Raw genomic sequence first — 24,008 nt, forward strand, 5'->3', positions numbered from 1 at the left:
AGATGAATGAGAATATTGTTTATCCCTATCTCCGTGAAGCAAATTGAGTTATCATTCTATCTCCAAATTCTTGTCAAAGATATAATATGAATCCATATAACGTTGACAAGTCAACAATGCTGCACCTTGTAATTGATATCGACATAATTTATTTTCAGATTGTCACGCGTCATTGATTGTTTTTTTCACGGTAACTTTACAGTCGACTCCTTTATTGGCAATGCGCTTGAATCCGGCACCCACGTTCTTTTCATATTTCTCCGTACCTTCGTGCATCAGTGTAATATTAACCTTGCAAATCATAACCAGATTCGTGAGAAATATATAATTCGATGTATAATAGGGTACATTTCACGCAATATTCACGAACCGTATAAGAGATGACAATTCCTTTTTAAAACCCTTCGTAAGTGGAAAAATGCCGATTGCATTAATTAATGATAAATGGGGCCCACAATTTGAATGAAAAGTTATAGGAAGAGAATGAACCATTCAAAAAATCTTCAGCAATGTTATTTGCGCTAATAACAGTAAACACGAATGAAACAACATCCTTGCCATGTAATTGGAATGAATCTGAACAAATTCACATAACACAATGACATCGTCAGCTGAAGAAAAGGTAATATAGCTATAATGTTCAAAATCGTTAGGCTATAGTTTTTTTTAATCCGATTCTAATGTTTTGGGTTTACTCTGTGTACAATCAAGATCTCCAGGTCTCGTCTGAAAAAATATTTACAAATAGTTACCTCCAGAGGGGATAAAATAGATTAATGTAAGCCCGGTATACCATGAATGTTCGTGAAAAATTATATTTTCGCGATATAGCTATACTTTAATGTGAGATGTCTCGAATATTTTTCAAACAATACGTAAATATCCGGCCAACGAGGAAAATAAGCCCACAAACATTATAATCGGACCAAAAACAGCAGATCTTGAACATTCTGAAAGTTCTAATTAAAAAACCTTTTCTCATATTGTCGTTATCTTAGCTTGTGTTATTGAAATTTGCTCAGCTTTGTCACCATTACACAGTAGAGACATTGTTTCATTCACGTTCACCGCCGTCGGGGCAAATATTTTTCAAACAGTTTTCCTCTCTTTCCTGAACTTTGGATAAGAGCGCTTGGTCGTCGGCGCCTGCAGATATGCAACCGGAGTTGCGCTCGTTCGGTAAAAGTAAAAACAGCCGTTCGTAGTCAGACTCAGCGCTCGAATTACGAGTGACGCGCGCCTCGAAAATACTGCAGTACGTGCATTATCATTTTATCTGTTCTAAAATAGACCCGATAAGTCGCTGTTAAATATTCATGCAGATTGTAGTATCATCGAGTAAGAGGGTCTGGACGGTTTACTTGGAAGTGGGCGGGAGGTCGTGAATACCTGGTATTACCGGGATTTTTTGAGGTGGATAAAGGCGCATACATTCGGGTTCATAACGAAATAACGGAATTAGACGAGGCGATTAAACTATGAAACCCGAAATATAGAATCGAATACGCGGCGAGAAAGGTGCGTTATACAATCGGTATTGTCATCCTCTGCTCTCCTCATCCGTCTGTGTTACACATGATGCCCGGTCCGTTATCCCAGAAAGGTATTGTATCCTATGCCTACCGTGATGCCGAGGCATATAATACGCGTGCGTGAATCGGAGAGGGAAACATAGGAGTATTAACTCCATGTGGAATGCGAGTTGACAGTTTGTAGTCGGCCGACCGAGGAGATCGACTTGGAAAGAGCCCGTCCCGCGATTGCTGTTCGATTCGATCGCTGATTTTTTTTTCTTGCCTTTTCTCGTTGGATTTAATACGTAGACGAGAGAGAAACCGAACATCGTACGTCGCCAGAGAAACTTTTCGTCAAAAGGCGAATTCACCCCTGCGCCGCGTAAGTGGTAAGTGGAAACGATGTGTCAGACTAGATCAAGGGGGTAAAAAGAAGTAGACGGTTGAAAAACGTGGTTGATTTTGGAAATTTATATCTCGACGATCAGTTATTCGATTAGACCGAGGCTTGGTTTATTCGAGAGCATGTATATCGAGCTTCGTTTACGTATTTCTTTGATCAAGAAATATTAACAGGAAGCACTGGTATTGACAATAAAATCAACCGTTTCGCTCAGTGACATGTTTTGCGGAAAAGTGATCAAGCGATTAACTCTTAATTTGTACACAGCATTCGTGGATAGTTTGTCCTCTTTGCCACATACCTGTTTTTTTTTTTTTTTATATAATTTTGTAAAAGGTCGTGAATTTTCTAACGAAAAGTCGGATTTCAACCTCAAACTGATTCCATTTTGTGAGATAAGATAATAATTTCGAATCGTTGCGATGAGGATAAACTGTCCAAGAATACTGTCTCCTAATCTCAAGTGAGTCGGTTGAGCCGTTTTTGAGATATCGTCGACACGGAAAAACATATCAGTCAGTGAAATGGTTATAATAAAATTTGCTATAATTTACTTTAATGAAAAAGCGATCGAATCAAGCTTGACAAACATAATTCTGAATTAAACAAACTCCAATCGAATCGAATGATTTCATGTAAAGTTATAAATTGCCACAATTCTCAAACCTTGTCAACCCTATATTCGTATACACTTCCTCCTAATTAATGAGTGATAAATGCTGGTCGAAATCGCGATAGAATCGTTTGGAATTTAGATACGATAGATTTTGAGAGAAACTTATAATCATCGTTGCCTTGTCGTCGGAATACGGAAAATTACTTGATGAGGTTTGAACGATTTTAGATTAGCGTACATTACGAGCTGACCTCACGTTTCACGAGGCGGATTGCGTTACGTGCGTAAAAAGAACTTGCGTGTTATATCATGAATGAAAATTATATCGAATGTCAACAAAACAAACCCTGGTTGATATAAAATCAATCCGTTAGCTTCGTGTTCAGCACTTTACGGAATTAGGGAATGAAATATCGGATGACCCGTTGGATTAACCGACGTTAGCTAAGGCGTATAAGTTGCGCTGCGCTGATAAATCTTTTTAGTTTATTAGTGATGCAGCAGTCACAGTTGATAACGTAACTCCGAATTCCATCGAGTACGTACATAGTGGAGTCAGTCTCGGAGCTTTACAGCTGATTAAAACGGCAACCGGCTTGTTCCTTTTTATTTGTTTATTTATTTACTGGCAAAGAGGCAGTTCATCGCAGATATTGCGTTAAGATTTTAATTTATTCAGCCACGTACTGCTTGTTTTATTTGCTTAGTCGCGATGTTGTTCGTACGAGTGTATCTGAGAGTGAACCGAAAGCGTAAAGCGTTGTACAGATTATCGCATATTTTGTAAATCGGATTAGCTACACTGACAACAGTCGACCATTCGAAGCGAAGCGTCTCGATGTAATCCCTGATATTCACTCGACTTGACTTATTGCGAAACTGGTGTATCTTTGTATTCATGCGATTTATTTTTACACGTATCATTGTTAAGCGGAGCCACAATTATCGCTTTTTCGATCGAACGTATTTCACCAATTTTTGTTCCTATTTTAACCGCAAGATCATTCACTTCCAATGTTTACTAAAATTCTCTTAGATCCAATAAATGTTTGATTAAAACTAGCATGTGTGAAAGAAAAAAATTTCTATCGAGTAACTCGACAAACACGGTTTTCGACAAGAATAAAATTTAGCATCGATAGCAAAATAACATCGTGTCATAACGCATTCCTAGCTTTGCTCGCCTCAGCGTATAATTTTCAGATACTCTACTCGAGCCATGCTTAGGTATAATTAAATTAAAATTTAACCTTCGCAAAAACGTTTTACTCATATCTATTATTTACACCCAAACATGTTTCACCTGAAGCGTTATTTGGTCACGCGTCACGTGATCATCTGCCAAGTTGAAAAAAAAAAAAAAAACCAAAAACAAAACCTGTTCTCCGCAGAAAAATTCAATACTCGGTACAACGAAAAATAAGAGGCATAAATCTAGTAGTTTTCAATTATTTCATCGTAAAGATGTGTCCATAAGCCTGGTCGAAGTAGCAATAAAAACAGTGGAACTAATTACGTACAGGGAAAGTTGCACGCGATATTTCTCGAAGAGAAATGCGCTTTTCCCTGCATTAATTATTCAAATGTGAGCAGTACATCAAGACCTGTTTTTTCAATAGAAAATTACTCCTATAAAACAAGTAGCGACGTAAACGTATGTATGTAAAAAGCAAAACCGCTGTCAAAGTGTCAATAATTCGATGAATATCAGTATAGAATCGAGCTAAAACCGACAACCACGAGAGTAAAATAATCATTACTTACTTTCGACGTGTATTCTTCCATTCGTAAAATAAGATAAAAACTACGAAACTGGAGGAAAAAAATTGTCGCCAGGATATATCAGAGTTATTTTCGTATTGCGTCAATATGTTACGTAGATGAGCGTATACACCGAGGTTTTCGAGCAGTTACAAGCTTTCATCTCCTTACACGGACTACGAACTGTACACGATCGTAAGAGCAAAAACACGGACATGACTCTGGATGCACAATAAACGTGCGTTAAAAGTAAACCATGTGGTTTGGCCGGTGCATTGCAGGTAAGTTTCAGAACTCAAACTCCGTACTGCACACCTATTGCACGATTTCTCCGCGGTTATTCGAAGAGTCGGAGATATTTTCAAGTCGTAACGCGATACAGCAATTACACGGAGTACCGGAGTCTCTGTAATTATTACGAGCGTCTGACGTCGTAAGACGATAAACGAAAATGTCGTGCGATCCTTGTCGAAAAATAATAAACACGGTTACAAACATGAGAAGCATGTCTGATTATTACATTCGTTTAAAACGCTATTTACACCGGCTAGAGCGACACGTGACAAGAATACGGAACGCATGTAGGCATATTATACATATCTATACATCTAGGTATACGAGGCAGGAAGTTTTTATTCCTTTATTTTCTCACCTATACTATATCATTTTTTTTTTTATTTTTTCATTTTCCTTTAACCTCGATTCGAAACCCTCCAGCAACTGTAATTTTTTCGGTCCAGTGACCGTAACGAGGATGCTATGCCCATGTCGTCGATCAGCAGCCTACCGAACCCGACGTTGATAGTAATCACCTCCGCTAATTACAATTACGTAATACATTTGTTTTTTTTTTATTGCCTCCGGGACGTTTGAGAGAAGGTGATGAAGGAAAGATAGAGAAAGAGAAAGAGAAAGAGAAAGAGAGAGACAGAGAGAGGAAAACAAATTCTTCATTTCTGTATTTACACGGATGTGTTAATTCTTACAGTCTATTATGTATTTACCTGTGACGAGAGAAACTGACGAAACGATCGAGTGACGTCATGCTACAAATTTAGCGATGTTCGTAAGCCGGGCGATGATGGCAAACCAAAGTTGTTCCAAACATTCGCGAAGGTTGATACGAGTAAAAAAAAAACTAGAAAAATAAACACAAAAAAAGAAAGGAATGAAATTTGACGTACGATAGTAGATCCACGTGATTTACCGTAGGTACAAGCTTTACGATAAGTAATAATCGAGGAATGAAGCGCGAATTGCAAAGAAATATTTACTCGAAAACAGAGCGAAAAGTCTCAGGTATAATTTAATGGATGAAGCTCTATAATCCGAATGAACGGCTGTTCAGCTGCCTTTCGGATAATATTGCGTGCAGTCGAGGTGATCGTGAGGCTGAAATTGGTTATTAACTCATCCCATGCAATCGCGGCGAGGTCAAAGTCGGCTCAAATGTACAAGTCTAGATGTGCAGCGGATAGACGTATGATAAACTTGGAACGAATTAGGCACGGGAAGATTTGATCTGCCGTTTTGTTTCACCTTCGCGTAATTTCATCATCTGATAAATTTTAATCAACTAAACATTTGACGTGTCGCTCCCAGGAAGCTGTAACGTTGATCACCACTCGAGTTACTTTATATAAACCAGTGAGGTCAACCGGTCGAACAACAGATATTGTTCACTCTTGGTCTATTGAAACATATATTTTTACCACGTTATCTGTAATTTGGCTATTTCCAATTGCATTAATTTTGCGTTTTTTTCATCACGTGATGCACGTTTTCGAGCAGAAATTATACAAGAGGATTAACGATTAGGATATTAATTTTAATCGTTGCCAGCTCGGACTGACGATGAGTTATGTGTAGTTATCATATACTCGATGTTAAAAAATTCCGGGGCGAGAATCTCGCGGGATCCGAGGTACTGATTCGATTTTTAACGCTCAAATATTATAAGATCACAGTTTTTCGATACGCGGTTTGAATTATTAACCGTGAATTATTACAACAGCGGATCAGAATCTTGACCGGGTGGCGATTAATTTTTATTACGGGTATACACGATGGAATAACATCTCGTTATCTCCTATTGGCTGCACGGCAGTGCCCACAACTATCCATGTAACGGTGAATACAAAATTAGATAATTCGCAAAAGGCTGATTGACAAATGACCTCCAGGATTCCGTCATCTACCAATCTGAGAGTATAATTCACCTCGACAATAGTTACGACCACACGGTGTGTGCGTACTACGTAGGTATTACGTTTCACTGGTTCTTGACATTATAAAAATCAAGATCACAGGATACGTTTCATCGTTTTCGAAGCATGCACTCCTATTCTATGCAGGACAGCGATCTTTGGAACTGGTAATTCTTCTAAGCGACAAATAAAGGTGGCAAGGAAAACGATTGGAAAAAAAAAATAGAAAAACACTCGCCCCACATTTATTTTTTATAATAACATGCGCATACTCTCGAATCAAAGAGGTCAGAGATCTCTATCTTGATGTTCTAGTCGTTTCGATCCGTAATTGGACGACGTTAGGATCGCCCACAGAAACAATTCTACACACACACACGCATGAACAAATATATATATATACACACATGTATATATATGTATGTATGTATATGCATTGAAAGTTGCTGGCCCGTTGACCAAATAGAGAAAATTCAAAAGCGTCCGAATGACGTCGATGTGACAGGGTTTATTTTTTCCACTTTCTTGTCGCGTTTCATCTGCATTTGAACTTTTTGTTTTAACGTCGGAACAAAACAAGTGTTTCCTGTCTTCCAATCACACGTCCAGACAACGCCTCAGCATACTTTAAACCATGCACGCAGACTCACAGCACAGTTATTCCCATAAAGCTGGTACCGAAGTAAGTTGTAACACTCACGATCAGTATATTAGTCAGACAAGCTATCTGCAGCAGGAATGTCGAGCCGATTACACAGGATGAGCGAGTAAACGGAGGAAACTACGGTGTTGTTATCGTCATTGTACATTCTTGCTGTTATTTTAGTAATGCCGTTTTTATTTCTACACAATGAAATAAGCTTTACGTATAATTTCTTATTACAATCGGTTTTTATTTGAATTAGGTACTTGGAGAATTTTTGTACGTCGAGGAAATGGTTGCGTCAAGTAAAAAACTAAACCAACGTACGCTGTGTAATGAAGTTATGAGAAAATACGTATTCAACTTTAACAATACGGTTTGTAATTGCACATCGGTAGAACACATCGGCAAACTGTCCCAATGATGTAAGCGATGTTGTGTTTTTACAATTATGCAAACCGTGATGTAATAGACGGAAATAAACTCGACAGCGCGTTTAATTAATAATATCGATTATATCAATGGAACGGTGATTATGAACTACATCAGCAACGACGCGAGATTTAACAACAAATTATAAGGGCGCATGGGATGAGCATGCAATCGACTTGTGCCTCACTGCACTGATTGTGAGAGCATTTCTGTAAATTGCTGTATTAGCTATCGGTGCTTCGCTGACGCTTAATTTGTCAATAGAACAACCCTTTTTCTTTATGCAACACTTCATTTTGCTCCATTAGCTGGAGTACGATTGTTAGAATTACCTAATGTGCTCTGTGTAACAAGATGTTGTCGGATCTGGTCATGAGAGCAAGTTAATTCAATTGTGTTTGAAAGTGCAGTGGCCGGTTACCCATGAAAGTGGTAAAATAAATACAATGGAAGATGTAAGTCGCATATTGGAGCGATAGGGGATGAAACCAGATGGCATCTACATGTTTAAAGGCATAAAGAATCGAGCAGTGAACTAAGGGTGGTGTTGAAGAGTGCGATCGCGTGTGTAAAATAACCTCTTTTACCGTAAATGGTAGGTGCTTTGAATCGTTCAGGGATACGTTATTATTATTTAATAGTTTCATGCAGCTTTAATTTCTACCATTTTTTGCGCGAAGATATCGAGATTACCGTATGTGATTCGATCCAACAGACATTTTGTTATTTTAATTCAGAGTTAGGACGAAAAATATAAAAATACACTATTGATAAACAAAATTCAAAATTTTAAAAATAATAACCGATCCACGTTTATGTTTTAATTCATTCGATCGATGGTTATTTTTTTTTTTTTCTAATTTTAGTTACGTACACAATGCCGATTAGACAGATTTACATATGCCCAAGCCGCAATAATTTGCAAGCTCTATGTTTACAATCGAAAATTGCTAAAGTAGCAATAATCTAGCCAAGACAGCAATTTATTTCTCTGCGTGTGCCGTGAGAGGAAAGTAATTTCTCGTCTCATTTCAGCAGCGTAACGAAAGTATCAGATTTTTTAAGAACCGATAATGAGATAAGCCAGGGATTATTTACTCGTGCTTTGAAATCTTGCCTCCTTGAAAGTCAATGTAAAATTAATAAAACACCGATTTTTCCTACGATAACGTTACGAACATCAATCTCGCGATGCGTTGACTCATTTCTCGGCCGGGATCGAACTTTGTATTTTTTTTCGCGCAAACTATATACCAAATCAAGGGAAAGACATGATCGTGGTTGGCTCGGTGGGCGAGACGAAAGTCTGCCATGGGCATGCACTTATATGGCGCGTCCTGACTCCATGCCATTCGAGGCCATCACTGACGCAATACGCGGCCACGTCTGCAGAGGTCTTTTTAATAAAATGAGGAGAAGCAAAGAGCTATCGACGATTGTCGAAGCCGTTGATAATCGCGGCTTACTTCAAAAATCCGCTAATCCGCAAGGGGTGATGTCGCCTTTCTTTCACGAGTTCGTATATTTACCGCGGCAGCTTTTTATTCAAAGCTCATTCGACTTCGCGTTTTATGCTCGAGATTACGACGACTCTTTCATTTTTCAAAACGATTTTATCGAGCACTCCGGCTATCATCCGCTTTGCACAACCGATACGCTCCGAGAGGATCAGAGGGAAGTTATCTGGAGCGCAGAACCGTTACAAAGCAATTTCAGACGCGTATCGCGTACTGAAATGCGCTTGATTGAACTCTCAAACGGTTCCTGGGCTTTTCTACGAGATGTTTGGTCATTTATTATCTATGTATATTTTTAATTTTTAATTTTTTTTTAATGGGTTTTCTACTTTTATAGAGAATCGAACGCTACGAACGACCTCGTCGATTATACACCATAGAGGATAATGGGAGGTATGACCCAGAGGCCATGGAGCCCAACGAAGAGGAGGGGTCCGATCGCAGCTGAATACAGCAGTCCTGGACCAGCTTGCGTGACTCTACCATCACTCATAGGTGAACATCTTATATGGCCATAACTTGTTCCGATATATATTTTCATTGAGGTTCGTGTCCGCGCGTCTATAACGTAAGTTAGTTTCTACTTCGAAAAACAGTCAGGGTTACCCGTGTCGTTTATTATCGGAAGATCAAGGCCTCCAATAACACAGTTAACAATTATACCGGCTAATTTTCAGAACACAATTTATTTACAAATCTGGAAATCATCGGTATACAGAAAAAGGTTTCATGTTCAGAAGCACAATTTATTATTGGATCGTTGAATCACTTGCCGATTATTCGACAGACTGTATTACAGCTTAGGTCACACTGTAGGCAATTCTACTTTGGACTTTGTCATGGGAATTCTACGGAAATGGCTTCGATGAGACAAATACGGCATGGCTCGCGCCTTGACCCAGTTAGAGACAAATCCTCCTTCGGACAGGGATCCGAGGAATACAAATAAAATTTAATTGCAGCGACATAAGCATTGGTTGGCAGGCTTTGCGACCGATCGATGACCGAACCCCGTGTAACCGAAATCGTTCGCTTTCCCTATACGTGAAAATTCGTGGTCTCTTCATGTTTTCAAATCGTTTTCAATTTCTGAATCCTTCCTTCTTACGTTCCGTTTCTGTTCACAGGGAAAACCGTTCCAGACTCAAAGAGAGGTAGAGCACCGGCGTTCTCTTTTGGCAGCAGGTAATCTTGGCAGAATAATCTCGGTAATTTAGAGCTGCATAATCAAATGTGCTTAACTAACACGCGAATACCGAATGCGTTTATTGCAGACACGCGAACAAGAACAACAGTCCAGGACCTGGTCCGGGTCAATACAACGTTTCTGGCCTCAGCGCGAAGGGTAAGATATCGAAACGAGTGTCTCAACCCTTTCAGTCGCAGTGGGATCCTCAGGGACCCATCTAAAAAATTTCCATGTCCTAGCCTTATCACAGTTTATTATTAATTCTGACTTCAGATTCGTGATCAGCGACCCCAAAATCACTCGAGTAACAAAAGTAACAAAAAAACGTGTGACTGGAAGGGTTAACAGTAATCCAGAAACTTCTTCCCCCAATAAAAATAAAATCGTTCTCTGCCGAATCGTATATTCCGACTTATTCACGGTTGCGGTATCCGCGATGGCCAATTATTATTTGCTTTTCTCAATCGAAGTTCATCACGGGCAGTCCATGTATTCCGCAGCCTTCGAGCTTTTCTCTTTTTCTATTTTGCCAGAATAGTTTACCAGAATTCCTATACACGGATTATTATTGGTATCCGTAAACCGTTTGGTCGATACCCGACGACTGCTTGGCTATCGCTATGCAAACGAGAACTTTGTGAGACTTTAATTGAACAATTTTTTCTTTATTTTCGTTACCTCTTCTGTAACAGCGATCGATCGTGTATCTGTATATTATACATAGTTTGTTGCGATACAAATTTACGGCAGTAATGATTTACGCAGCCGGCGTAACGGATCGATAGTTACTTTTCGTTATAGATTCGATGCCGGCGACGGGGAATGTGTGCAATTTTCAAAAAATTTAACTCTCTGCAAGTACGTAGTACACTAGGAGCATTCAGAAAAGAGCCTTTTTTCAGATTTCGCTCTTCTCCGAGATGCTCTGTCGGGAAAGCTATTTTTTAGTGAAAAATTACAAGAATCTCGGAGAAGAGCGAAATCTAAAAGAAAAGCCCTTTTCTGAACCGTCCTAGTGTACACGAATGTACACGATAAAATTTTTCGATATTTCAAGTCTTAGTCGATATTTTGACAAATGTTTGAACAATTTTAACATACAGATTTAGAATACAGAATAGATACTTTGAGCATGAATCAGTGCAGTGATTGATATCAATGTAAAGATAATTCGATTATGTACCAGAGAAGTGATGCGCCATGTCATGGGGTTAATTTGAATTGACACAAACGCAAAAATACACCGGTTTATACTCAAGGCCTTCTTTTTATTACCGTCTACGTTTACGCTTCAAGGCAAAGATGGAGCACCGGCCGCTTCTTTACACGGACGTACGAAAAATGGTAAAACTGAACAAACTCCGGCCCCGGGTGACTACAATCCCGAAAAGGCCGTAAAAGTCGTCTCGGACAGTTCGCCGAAGTATTCGTTTGGCGTGAAGACGCAGACGGAAAAGCCAAACTCAACACCAGGTAAGTACAGTTCTCGGGAAATGAAAGAAAACATGTAAATAAGTGAAATTAAATGAAAGAGTTTCCAAGCGAAATGAAAATCGAGAAGCTGGGAAAAGCAACGTTAAATACAAGATCGGAAAAATGTGATTCTGATCAATTCTTTCGCGTGGAAGTTACTCTATTTATAGATTTCATTATACTTTCCACGAATACTCGGAAAACGAACGTTTGCCGGTAATATTTCCTTCGCAAAACTCAATAAGTCAGTAAGAACTGTATAGTTAATTTTTATTGTCTATCATAAAAATTTAGCAGAATCAGACCGAAACACTTTCATCTCTGTATGTACATCATGTATTTTATACTCGATTCAGTCTTGCAAATGAATATTGACAAACAAGAATCTATACACGAAATCATTCGAAAATTTTAATGAAAACGTGAAACCAAATGCCCCGTTAATTGTTCATTTTGTAAATGCGTCGATACATAAATAGGGTGGCCACAAATTCCTGGAAATAAAAATTCCATGACATTTCCAGATTTTACAGGACCTGAAACCTTCTTTTCCCATATCCCAGTTCTAGTAAGTTACTAAAACCTAAATTATTCGAGTTATTAACTCTATATTCGGTTTAAATTCAATTCGAATCGACGAAAAATATGCTGTACTAAGAAGTCAGTTTAAGCCAATTTGTTTTCTCAACGAAAAAAAGTAAACTTTTTACCATAAAAAAATCATTTCTAATTCCCATGATATAAAACTGATATTTTCAGTTTCTTCCATGACCAAATTGAAATCCCCTGACAATTCCAGGTTTCCTATGACCACTTTTAAATTCCCTGACATTTCCAGATTTTCCAGATTTTCCAGGTGTGTAGCCACCCTAATTAAGCTCCAAGTATTGTCTCTGTTGTGAAAGAAAAAACAGCAAGGTTGTATTCTCAGTATTTTGAAACTTTTTTATTCCCCTGTACAACTCGTAGCTCCGGGTGAATATTGTCCAGAGAACGTCAACCTGGATAAAGCCCCTCAGTACAGCTTCGGCGCGAAGGTTCAACAAGAAAAACCTAGCGAAGTCCCTGGTAATTACGACCCGTACCCTGAAATCTTTGTAACATCGGGTTTCCAAACTGACTACTAATCATGCCTAGCCTTAATCAACAGTAGCAGCTTGCGATTATCTTCCTTTAAGTTATCGACGTGTACAATTATTTCACCTCAATTACGTCTCATAATCTTGCGAAAGAAAATTGGTCGTCAAAGTCATGATCCACATATAGGCAGTATGTAAAACGAAACTGAGGAATGAATTCCCATAATTTAAATCGATTCAAGTTTATTTCATTCCTGTTCAGTTTCACAATTAAATCACCTCTCGTGTAATAACTTGACTGGATAAAAATAATCGATTAATCAATATAATACAAAGTTTCCTCCGCATTCTCACATTTGCATTAACAGGAATACTTGCAACCGCCAGAATCTCGCACTTGATGTCGAAACGTTTCACAAAGGATTAACATCGTTAATCAAGAATTAGGTATATACTACATTCCGCATGCAGGGTTTAAACAGAATTTGAATTCAGTATAAAGTAGCTTTAGCCGTTCGTTGCTCAACTAATATGTACTTATGCTTGTTGACACCTAAGTAATAACGAAGATGTAGAATAATTGCTCATACTTATCATTTGTTACTCATTGTCAGATATGACGCCACTGGCACCAATGTCTATACATTCGATGGCACATACTTTCGTAGTTCTTTGCACTTCTATACCATATCTAGAGATTTTATATGAATTCTTAAAAAGTAGTTGCAAGTTTTTTTCGTAAATGTATTGGCTTATTTCTTACTGTGGTCGCAAAACTATACTTCTGCTATCATCGAGTTGATCATCTATTACGTAAGAAATGTAACTACCCTAGAATATTCAATTTTCGAATATCTGAGCACGTAAAATTGAGTATATCTTACAGTATATCTTCCCGCCATTTTCTCACCTAGTTAAATTTGCTAGAGGGTACGAGCAATTACTTTACAATGTAGCAAGAAATCTTATATGTAAAAATATTTAGACTAGTTCGTTATATAAGATGTGTTACTACTAAACTATGAGCAAATATTTCTTTAGCATATTTTAAAACTGTTTAAAAATATTATTTTCACCAGCTCCAGGCACGTACAGCCCTGAGAAGGTAAATCTAGACAAGGCACCTAGGTACAGTTTCGGACATAGAGTATCGACTGAAAAGCCGAGCGATACTCCAGGTAAACGTCCAACCTTACGATTAAGATTAAACTTTTCTTCATTATTTTGACTCACCCATAACCAACGGTATCTGCTTAGCTCCTGGAACTTACTGCCCCGAGAAGGTAAATTTGGACAAGGGTCCTCAGTACAGCTTGAGTGGGAAAGCACCGCCTGACAAACAAAACGATACACCAGGTATTAATTTACGTTAAATTACCTTTGATGATGGATTTCAAGTTCCACCTTACTTGGGATTATACTTAAAATAAAAGTTATCAGTACGCAAAAACACACACAGCCTCTAGTCACTTAAATCACATGTAAATTGAATCGATTGTTTGTAGCTCCAGGCACTTACAGCCCGGAGAAAGTTAACTTGGATAAAGGACCTCAGTATAGCTTGAGTGGAAAAGGTCATGTGGACAAACCCAACGATGTTCCAGGTACTTGATAGATGCATTATAATATTAATTAAAAGGGTGCCTCCAATGTGCCTCGGTCGTGCTTCTTGCTTAATATTTCATTCATACGTTCAGAATTAAATTGTAACTAGCGATTAATTTTTGTGGAAATATGGTGCAATTCTTAACAATAATACTTTGTATCAAACATGTTCCCCTGTTGACACTACCAATTCCTTAACAGCTCCTGGTACATACAGTCCAGAAAAAGTAAATCTAGATAAAGGGCCACAGTATTCCCTCAGCGGCAAGGGTGCTCCAGAAAAAGCAAGTGACACACCCGGTACGTTGTTATTACTATGCTTTGAATTCTCTACACGAACTTGACACGATAGTTAGGGCATAAATTATATTTCAAAAATTTTAGCACCTGGTACGTACAGCCCGGAAAAAGTGAATTTAGATAAGGGCCCACAATATTCTTTGAGTGGAAAAGGGGCTCCGGCGAAAGTGAACGACACACCTGGTATGCTGTTGTATTTATTTTCCCAATTTCAAATCAGAAACCGTTAGCACAATGGCTGTTAAGTAATTAATACTCAACCACTTATAGCACCTGGTACATACAGTCCGGAAAAAGTAAACCTAGATAAGGGACCACAGTACAGTTTGAGCGGAAAAGGTGCAGCTGAAAAACCGAGTGACACACCTGGTATATTATTTAATTTTTTTTAAGTTGAAAAAACTGAATGTTTTTGTGGAAAGTTGAGTAATATATATATATTATATTCTACTCTTATAGCACCTGGTACTTATTGTCCGGAGAAAATAAATTTAGACAAAGCACCGCTGTATAGTTTTGGACACAGAACGCCACTCGATAAACCAAACGATACACCAGGTAATCATTCAAGACAAGAATTGATAACGTTACTTGAGAGTCTTGAAAAATTAAATTTTTCATTTGTTTGTTACACATATTTACTTTCACAGCACCTGGAACTTACTGCCCGGAGAAGGTGAACCTTGATAAAGGACCGTTGTATAGTCTAAGCGGAAAAGGTGCACCTGAGAAACCAAATGATGTGCCAGGTGTTTTATCAATAACTTCCGGAATCATTAATTCTTATGCAGTTTAAAATGTGATTATTTGACCGTGCACGTACCGAAGCACCTGTAAACGTAAATATTAACTTGCAGCACCTGGAACCTACTGTCCGGAAAAGGTGAATTTCCATCAAGCACCACAGTATAGTTTTGGGCACAGGACACCACTAGATAAGCCAAACGATACCCCAGGTAAGTCGATGATTGATAAAATTACGCAGAAATCCAGTTGAAGACTACAAACTGAGTATGACATGTACATTTATCCATAGCACCCGGAACTTATTGCCCGGAAAAAGTGAATCTAGATCAAGGTCCTCAGTATAGCTTAAGCGGAAAAGGTGCATCCGAAAAAGGAATTGACAATCCTGGTACTTGATTTGAGAATACATAAAGTAAATCTAATGTTCTCACAAAATTACCTTTCCTAAATTGTACTCTATAACATATCAGTGACAAATTACTGTATCATTAATTTTGGGCTTATTCCACATGGTATCGATTGAAATAATTAACTTGGTTTGGTCAGTTCTTTCCTAACGATAAGATTCATGACGTTATCATACTATAAACATGCATAGTATCCCAATTTTCTAACACGTTAACAATTTGAGTATGTCAATACTGATGTATCACCAAAAAAATTCGGTCGGATCAAATAAAATGTCAACTTTAGCAAACGTTCATGATAAACATACAATTTACAGCACCTGGTACATACTCTCCTGAGAAATTCAATCTGGACAATGCTCCACATTACAGTTTTGGACACAGAACACCAATAGATCACCCAAGTGATAATCCCGGTAATTATCATACATTGCTTTTAGATGATGTGGGAGAAAAGTATTTACTTAGTCTGAATGATCCTAATTCAAATATTCCATACTGTAGCACCGGGCACCTACAGCCCGGAAAAAGTGAATATGCATAAAGGCCCTCAATATAGCATAAGCGGTAAAGGTACTCCTGAGAAACCCAGCAATGTTCCAGGTAATTTAAAGACTGCTCTGAATATATTTTCCATGTGTTCTTGAGTCAAAATATCTAGCTATGTCGACTGCACTGTATGATTATTCAGCTCTGTGAGAATATAAATATCCGTTTGCAGCGCCTGGAACTTACTGCCCTGAAAAATTTAATCACGATAAAGCACCACAGTTCAGTTTTGGGCATAGAACACCACTAGAGAAACCAAACGACAACCCAGGTGAATTGATCAATCAAATTACACAGTAATTCGTGCAAACACTTACGAACTCAGTATGACATGCAAATTTATCCATAGCTCCTGGAACTTATTGCCCGGAAAAAGTGAACTTAGACCAAGGTCCTCAGTATAGTTTAAGCGGGAAAGGTTCACCCGAAAAAGAAAATGACAACCCTGGTATATTACTTGAAAATAAATTCAAAACAAGTCTAATATGCTCTTAAAATCTCCATACCTTTATCGTAATTTATACATAATTAAATACCATAACAGATTACTGTATTAATCATCTGGTGCTCATCGCAGCTGTTGCAGAATAAAATCATTAACATGGTTTGGTTACTACCACCCTTAAATGTGCCATGACATAACAAATCTCTCACACTTTCACAATTGGATTATAATATTAATGAATTATTGGCCAAGAAGTTTGTTTGCTTCACATGAAACGTTTAAGATAGGATCGTAATGAACGCATAATTTACAGCACCTGGTACATACTCTCCAGAGAAAACCAATCTGGACCACGCTCCGCGTTACAGTTTTGGGCACAGAACACCGCTAGATCACCCGAGCAATACCCCTGGTAATGTTTGCACACTGATCACAGATAACACGAAGAAACTAGAGCTACTTAGCCTGACTAATCTGATTGAAATATTCATTCTGTAGCACCAGGCACCTACAGCCCAGAGAAAGTGAACTTAGATAAAGGCCCCCAATATAGTCTATCTGGTAAAGGTACCCCTGAGAAGCCGAACGATGTTCCAGGTACGCATACATCGAGCATGTGTAACAATTATGAGAGAAAATAGTTTTCTGTACAAGTAACTGTTCGTATCACTTACATTTTGTAACAATATTGTTCAAGCTCCTGGCACGTATAGTCCTGAGAATCACAATCCTGACAAGGGACCACAGTACAGTTTAACCGGAAAGGGGGTATCTGAAAAACCAAATAATTTCCCAGGTTTGTAGTGCAGTTAAAGTGGCGGTTTTGTAGTTAGATATTAATAATGAATTAATAAACATTCCTTTATTGATTAACTAACTTGTCAGGACCAGGTGCATACTGCCCTGAGAAGGCTAAACTGAAGCATGATCCTTATTACGGCTTTAGCCACAGAATGCCATTGGAAAAACCTAGTGATACCCCAGGTAAAATTAGTAATTACTAACTTATGTAGACCTGAGTGTAAGTATGGGACATTGAAAGTTCGATCTAACAATAACGCACTAAAGCATTTCACGCAATAAAAGTGATGGATTTAAAAATCCTAGGGTGAGAGTCATACGGAGGTGGCAATTTCTTACAATACTAAAAAATAATGTTCCATCCCTGCAGTCGGCCGGATAATTCGGCTAATTAGTTTTGACAATAATAATTTAATCAAATTTAATTAGTTTTCAGTTTATTTCTTTTTTTTTTTGTATTGAGTTTGCACCAAACTTTTTTAAATTTTTTCTCAGCAGTAAACATTAATCATAACGAATTGCAACATGACCTAAATATTAATACCAAAATACGCAAGACGGTAATTATACACGATTCAATTATATTTCGCAACACCTTGCTTATTTCAACAACTAGCGACATAAATTGTTTTATTTCATTACAGCACCTGGTACATATAGCCCGGAAAAATTCAATCCAGATAAAATGCCAGAATATAGTTTTGGACATCGAACCCCTATTGAGAAGCCAAGCGATACTCCAGGTCAGTACCAAAGATTCTCAGCTACTACTTCTGCTTTTTCTTATTCAACTCATATACATATTTTTTCTTCATACTAGCTCCTGGTTCATACAGTCCTGAAAAGGTGAATCTCGATAAAGGTCCTCAATACAGTATTAGCGGAAAAGGAGCTTCGGAAAAGCCGACAGATGTTCCAGGTAATGTTGTAGCAAGTCCAACATATCTTAGTCGTAGTTAATATTGTTTTTATCTAGTGCTGCAGTATTATAGAACACTTGTACATTTTTTTTATTGAAAGTGCATGTTGTGCCTCCCACTGAAAATACTTCTATGACCTCTAGCACCTGGAACGTATAGCCCTGAGAAAATGAACCTGGATAACGCACCCCGATATAGTTTTGGACACAAAGTTGATCCCTCAAAACCAAATGACGTTCCTGGTACGTAATGTTTTAAAGTTTCAGCTTCAGATTATTAAACTTTGATTGTGATTTGTGACATATTTTTGTTCACGTTAAAGGACCTGGAGAATACAGCCCCGAAAAAGCTATGATTCTCTTCGAGAGAGCATTACAGTTTACTTTCGGACTTAGACCACCTATGAACAATTTCAATGATACACCAGGTAACTTTCTAGCTAGCATTGCTCTGTCTTCTGTGTTTTTCGTTTTCTTCTGTACAATAAAGGGATTCAAAGTTGATCCTTTCGGCTGATTCTGCTAAATTGTGTAACATTCTTGACTATGTACTTGTACACGGAAGCAGTTTTTGCTCCCGAAAATTCATCGACGCAATTAAGATTCAACCGTAACATTTCGCATGTAGATAGTATTTATCATATACCTTCTCACACAGCTCCCAATGTCTACAACATTCCATCGGTCCTCGGCTCAACGAAAGAAGGAAATAAGAAGACTGCACCAGCGTATTCCATCTCTGGAAGACAACGTGCTTTCGCGGATGATAGAATCCTTGTACCAGGTCCTGGTTCATACGAAGCCATCAAAGCTGATGCAGTAAGAGCTAAAAGTCCCGCGTACAGCATAAGCGCCCGTTATCAACTGCCCGACGATCACTCCAAGATTCCTGGTCCTGGTGCACATTGCCCAGAAAAGGTACAAAATATTGAATCAATCGCGAGTACAATATTTTCAATGTCAGAAAACGACAAATCATGTTGATATTTTTTTACAGGTGCAGCTAGACATTCCTCCAGCGCATACTTTTGGCATCAGACACTCTCCGTACATCTGTAACTTGAAGGACACCGTGTGCTAACTACTAATAAACTACGTTTTATTAACGCACGTTAATTTTTTTTTTTTTTCTTTTTTTTCAATCCCTGCAATGATTAATGAAAATATCATTATTTGCCAGTTGATAAATTTAATGCATCTAATCAAAAAAAGTGAAATGATTTCGTTTACTTGAAGTCCAGTTGTTGCCTGCCTGAGTTTATTCCAGAGTAGAACTACTAAGTGTGTTTAGCACTGTATAATTTTTAGGAAGAATTTTTATTACAAACAAGTTAGAAATATGTTGGATACGTTTTAAAAAAAGTATTAGCGCTTTGTTATACTCTTTATTATTATAGACTGCTCGGAAGTATTATTCGAAAATAAGAACTAGCGGGAGAGTTCCTTTACAATACAATATTTGAGAAAATTCTACTCACTCATTCCCGAATATTGTATGACTCTGGAGAACGAATCATTTTTTGGCTGGCAGGACCGTGCCGAGTGTTAGAAATATCTATAAGTGCGAAATCGTTTACTTATAAAATAAAGTCAAATCGACAAAGGGTACATATTCAGCGAAATCTATTGTTTTGTTGACGGGAGAAGCAGCCCAACTCCAACATAACTCTTACAACGTAAATCACAATCCAGTTAATGTTATCTGAACATCTAGATATCGTTTAATTACTACAAAAACAGCGACTTCTTTTATGGAAACTCGTACGAGACTTTTATTTACAAAAGATTTTATTCTGCAAAGTAAACCAGTGCTTAGAGTTGGGCTGCAAGAAATATTTACAGTGCATATTTACGAACATATTCCGCAAGATTAGTATAATATGTATTATTTGCTTTCAGTATAAGCTATATCCCTTTGAATTGAGATCAGCAAAGTTACACACTTCCGACTCAATATTTGTTGCGTAAACGCTATGGCCTAGGAATTGTCAAAAATCTCAATTGCACAGATAAATTTTAATGAAAGGAATACGGCTAATGTAGATAATTTAAACTGCATCTATTCCTTTAGGTACTGCTGAGCAGTTTATCAATTGAGAAAAAAATATTTCTATCAAGTTTGGTAGAGCAATCACGTGTATTTTCTTTTCTGTTTTTGCATTTCATAATACGACAAGGCAGACATTTCCATAAAAATTCTTGTCCCTGTTATGTCAGCAGTTTATAAGTGAATATTATCCTGTCTGTATGCAATTTCAGTTGTAATTGTAACTCTGTAAACATTCCACAAAATTTGTCGCACCAAACGCCCTTGTAGTTTGCCAGGGTATGATTATACAGAAAAAAATAATAAAAATAATTTAACTTTTTCATTGTAAACCATTGTGCTTATTTTTGTTTTCCATATTGTTATTCATAGAATCATTTGTGGCTGTTTGTACACCTGCACAAATTGGATTTATGATTTTTCTCAAAGGTAAAATGTCATCAATCGTACATAAAATTCACATTTATTTAAATTGAAATAATTCAATTCTATATAAAACAATTATATATTATAAAAATTGCATGTTATTTCCCAATAACAATAATCCATTTGAGCACCCTATAAAAGTAAGTAGCGTATAAATTCCATTAAAAGGTTCGTCTTCACGTATTCAAACGTATTGGACTTACGCAAGTCTAATATAATTTCCGAAGAATTCTGAGTAATCGTGTTTACAATTGCATTAATGACCCAGAGATCAATTACTTTGTTCAGATTTTGATTTGAGTTGCTTGGAAACCTGATCCACTCAACGCACATATTCCAGTGACACAAGAATCCCAGATGGAACTATAGACTAAATTCGACTTGTTTGTTTGATTAGGATAAATCACTCTTGCTTAATCATCATAACAGTATCAATTCTTCATGTATGAAAATAAATTTCCATTGTCATTCTAAGCAATAAGGGTGATGTAGAATTCACAGCCATTATAATTAGAAAAATTCTCATTAATCAATGGAATGAGGTAAAATTTGCTGTGATACTAACCGTACTATTTCCTTTGTTAAACCGTTTCCTTACTTACATATTCACTTATTTGGTCAGTCCCTGATTTATTCACAATATTACACAGAGTACACTCGTTCACCAGCTATCCAGGTTGATATTACATCGAGTTCTGAAGTAAGCAGTACGAAATCTGCGTCAGCACCAAAGTTCAAAACACCTTTAGTAGATTCTATACCAAGCGCTCTTGCTGGGTGCAACGTGGCAGCCTCCAGAGCTTCAACCGTTGAACAATCTTAAAATGGAACAACAGTGCAGAGATTATAATTTATCTCAAAATTCACAAATATTACAATGAGCAATTACTGATTGCTGTATACGAAAATTGACTTTATTACTGTCAAGGTACCTGCAGCTTCCTTGAAGAATCGTACGCATTTGGACATTTCTGCAATACTTCCACACAAAGTATCTGTTCCTGCAATGTAGGCGCATCCGCCACGAACTTGTATAGTAAGTTGTCCAAGCTGATGAACGCCTTCTTCAAGACCCATTGCTGATATAGCATCGGTCACAAGGACCAAGCCTGGAATTAATCAAGATATTGCTATTTTTGAGCGTTGACATGAATTGACTTCAAAGTAATACTTACCCTCTGGATGTGTTCGATGAGCAATACGCAAGGCTGCTGGATGCGTATGCACTCCATCTGCTATGATCCCATAGTGCACGATTTTTTCTTGTGGTATTCGTATTGACGTTAAAAGACCTACCAAACCTGGATCTCTGTGATGAAACTGAAAATAAATCGTATGGTCATTACATAGAACAATTATGTTAAAAGTTACAATTTTCAGTTGGGGTAAAATATTCAAGTAACTCACCGGCAGCATTGCATTGAATAAATGAGTTATAAAAGTAGCACCATTCTTAACAGCTTGTTCACCTTCGCTTAAATTGGCTATGGAATGTCCTAGAATAATAGAAATTAGTATAAAAAATATAGAAAAATAAATGTGTGTGGATTAAAAACAATATACTTGACATCAGGTAAATTATATTGTTTATGAAATTTGAGATTCAAATAACGAAAATATCGTACCAACAGAGACTTTGATATTTCTCTGACGCAGTTCTTTAATAACAATCGACGAGTTTGGCAGTTCAGGTGCCAATGTAATGTAGCAAATATTATCCAAACTTCCGTATGTGTCTAGCAAAGATTGTAGACCCTGAGAATGAGAATTTTAGTATAAGATTCCAAAATCTACTGTATAAAAAGCTGCATCCTCTCACCTTAATTACTTTCAGCTAATAGAACACAAAGAGCTAAATCTTTGCTTTGGATAAAATTGGATGTGGAAAGGTAAAGTTTCACTTACTAACCTTGTCAAACTTTTTTATAAAGTTTTCTTCGTGTGCTCCTTTTTTTATAGGATTTATGAAAGGCCCTTCGACATGGACACCCAATATTGTTGCCCCGTCGGAGCCACCGTTTCTTTTTTTAATTTTGGGCAAAACCTTCTGATAAGTTTCATTAGGCGAAGTTACCAGCGTAGGACAAAAAGAGGTAACACCATGAGCCAGCAGGGTTTTGGCTACTTTATTTATGCCAGATTCTACAGTAGTTACGTCGTGTGAAAAATCAACGCCAAATCCACCTGATAAATACGAAAATACTGTTGTTTAAATCTGAATTTTATTCAAGTGTAGAAATAAGGTGTTTGCTACTGACCATTTATTTGAAGGTCGATATATCCAGGTGATATCAAAGCGTTGCCACAATCAATCCTAACATCTGGCATTATTTTCTCGACGTAAAAAATTTTTTCCGGGTTAACGAACTTTCCATTCCTAACCCACAAATCTTCCCTAACAATTTGCCCATCACGTAGAATTTCACAGTTGTAAAACTGTTTCAATAACTTCTTGTTGGATGATTTAGCCATTTCAAATTCTAGCAAGAATAAAACCGGGTTGCCAGTAAGCTGTTGCTTCTTCGACGCCCATCAATTATTGTTATCTCTTTCTCCTTATTGCATCTGCATTGGGAACGAAAGCGTTGACATATATATGCTCGTGATACGTATAAACAAATCTAGGGGTTCAACGAACCTGGAAAAAAATCCGAACTGCCCGCGATATCCACGTGACGGTAAGTGACAGTATCATCACAACACACAGTGGTACGAAGTCTACGTACAGAGCCATCAGTATTACCACACCACGCTGATGATCAACAGCGGCATTCTTCGTATGGTTGGTACCATTGCATGTGTGCAGAATTGGGAAATTTTCAACATTGCTCTCAGATGCGGAACAAAGTTAATCTGGACTTGATAACTACCACAAAAATCATACAACGACATAGATTTGATCATTGGTCGTCTGCCAAATACATTTTA

The 24,008-nt window shown here is 37.6% G+C and overlaps 2 protein-coding genes across 11 annotated transcripts; one reads left to right on the forward strand and one right to left on the reverse strand.

Moving 5' to 3' along the window:
* Positions 1-1,355: 1,355 nt before the first annotated feature.
* LOC124307564 (mucin-1) lies at positions 1,356-20,986 on the forward strand. 10 transcript variants are annotated; one of them, XM_046769363.1, is made up of 30 exons: positions 1,356-1,603; positions 9,431-9,588; positions 10,221-10,278; positions 10,368-10,438; positions 11,579-11,755; positions 12,725-12,823; positions 13,914-14,012; positions 14,092-14,190; positions 14,340-14,438; positions 14,641-14,739; positions 14,824-14,922; positions 15,010-15,108; positions 15,199-15,297; positions 15,390-15,488; positions 15,597-15,695; positions 15,776-15,874; positions 16,211-16,309; positions 16,398-16,496; positions 16,615-16,713; positions 16,792-16,890; positions 17,201-17,299; positions 17,386-17,484; positions 17,585-17,683; positions 17,773-17,871; positions 18,333-18,431; positions 18,509-18,607; positions 18,752-18,850; positions 18,931-19,035; positions 19,266-19,525; positions 19,605-20,986. In XM_046769363.1, exons 2-30 carry the CDS (start codon positions 9,480-9,482, stop codon positions 19,686-19,688), a joined length of 3,042 nt encoding a protein of 1,013 aa, XP_046625319.1. In that variant the 5' UTR covers positions 1,356-1,603; positions 9,431-9,479; the 3' UTR covers positions 19,689-20,986. The 10 variants fall into 10 exon arrangements, with proteins under 10 accessions (XP_046625319.1, XP_046625325.1, XP_046625318.1 ...); XM_046769362.1 differs by lacking the exon at positions 1,356-1,603 and adding an exon at positions 1,665-1,903; XM_046769367.1 differs by lacking the exons at positions 1,356-1,603; positions 17,773-17,871 and adding an exon at positions 1,665-1,903.
* On the reverse strand, positions 20,140-23,993 carry LOC124307571 (N-acetylglucosamine-6-phosphate deacetylase). Its single transcript, XM_046769391.1, has 8 exons — positions 23,719-23,993; positions 23,339-23,645; positions 22,990-23,264; positions 22,706-22,835; positions 22,488-22,576; positions 22,256-22,400; positions 22,013-22,189; positions 20,140-21,898 (listed from the first exon to the last, which is right to left on the reverse strand). The coding sequence occupies exons 2-8, from the start codon at positions 23,550-23,552 to the stop codon at positions 21,723-21,725; spliced, it is 1,206 nt and encodes a 401-aa protein (XP_046625347.1). The 5' UTR covers positions 23,553-23,645; positions 23,719-23,993; the 3' UTR covers positions 20,140-21,722.
* Between the last annotated feature and the right edge of the window lie 15 nt (positions 23,994-24,008).

The sequence above is a fragment of the Neodiprion virginianus genome, chromosome 6 (assembly GCF_021901495.1).
Source record: "Neodiprion virginianus isolate iyNeoVirg1 chromosome 6, iyNeoVirg1.1, whole genome shotgun sequence".
Lineage (NCBI taxonomy): Eukaryota > Metazoa > Arthropoda > Insecta > Hymenoptera > Diprionidae > Neodiprion > Neodiprion virginianus.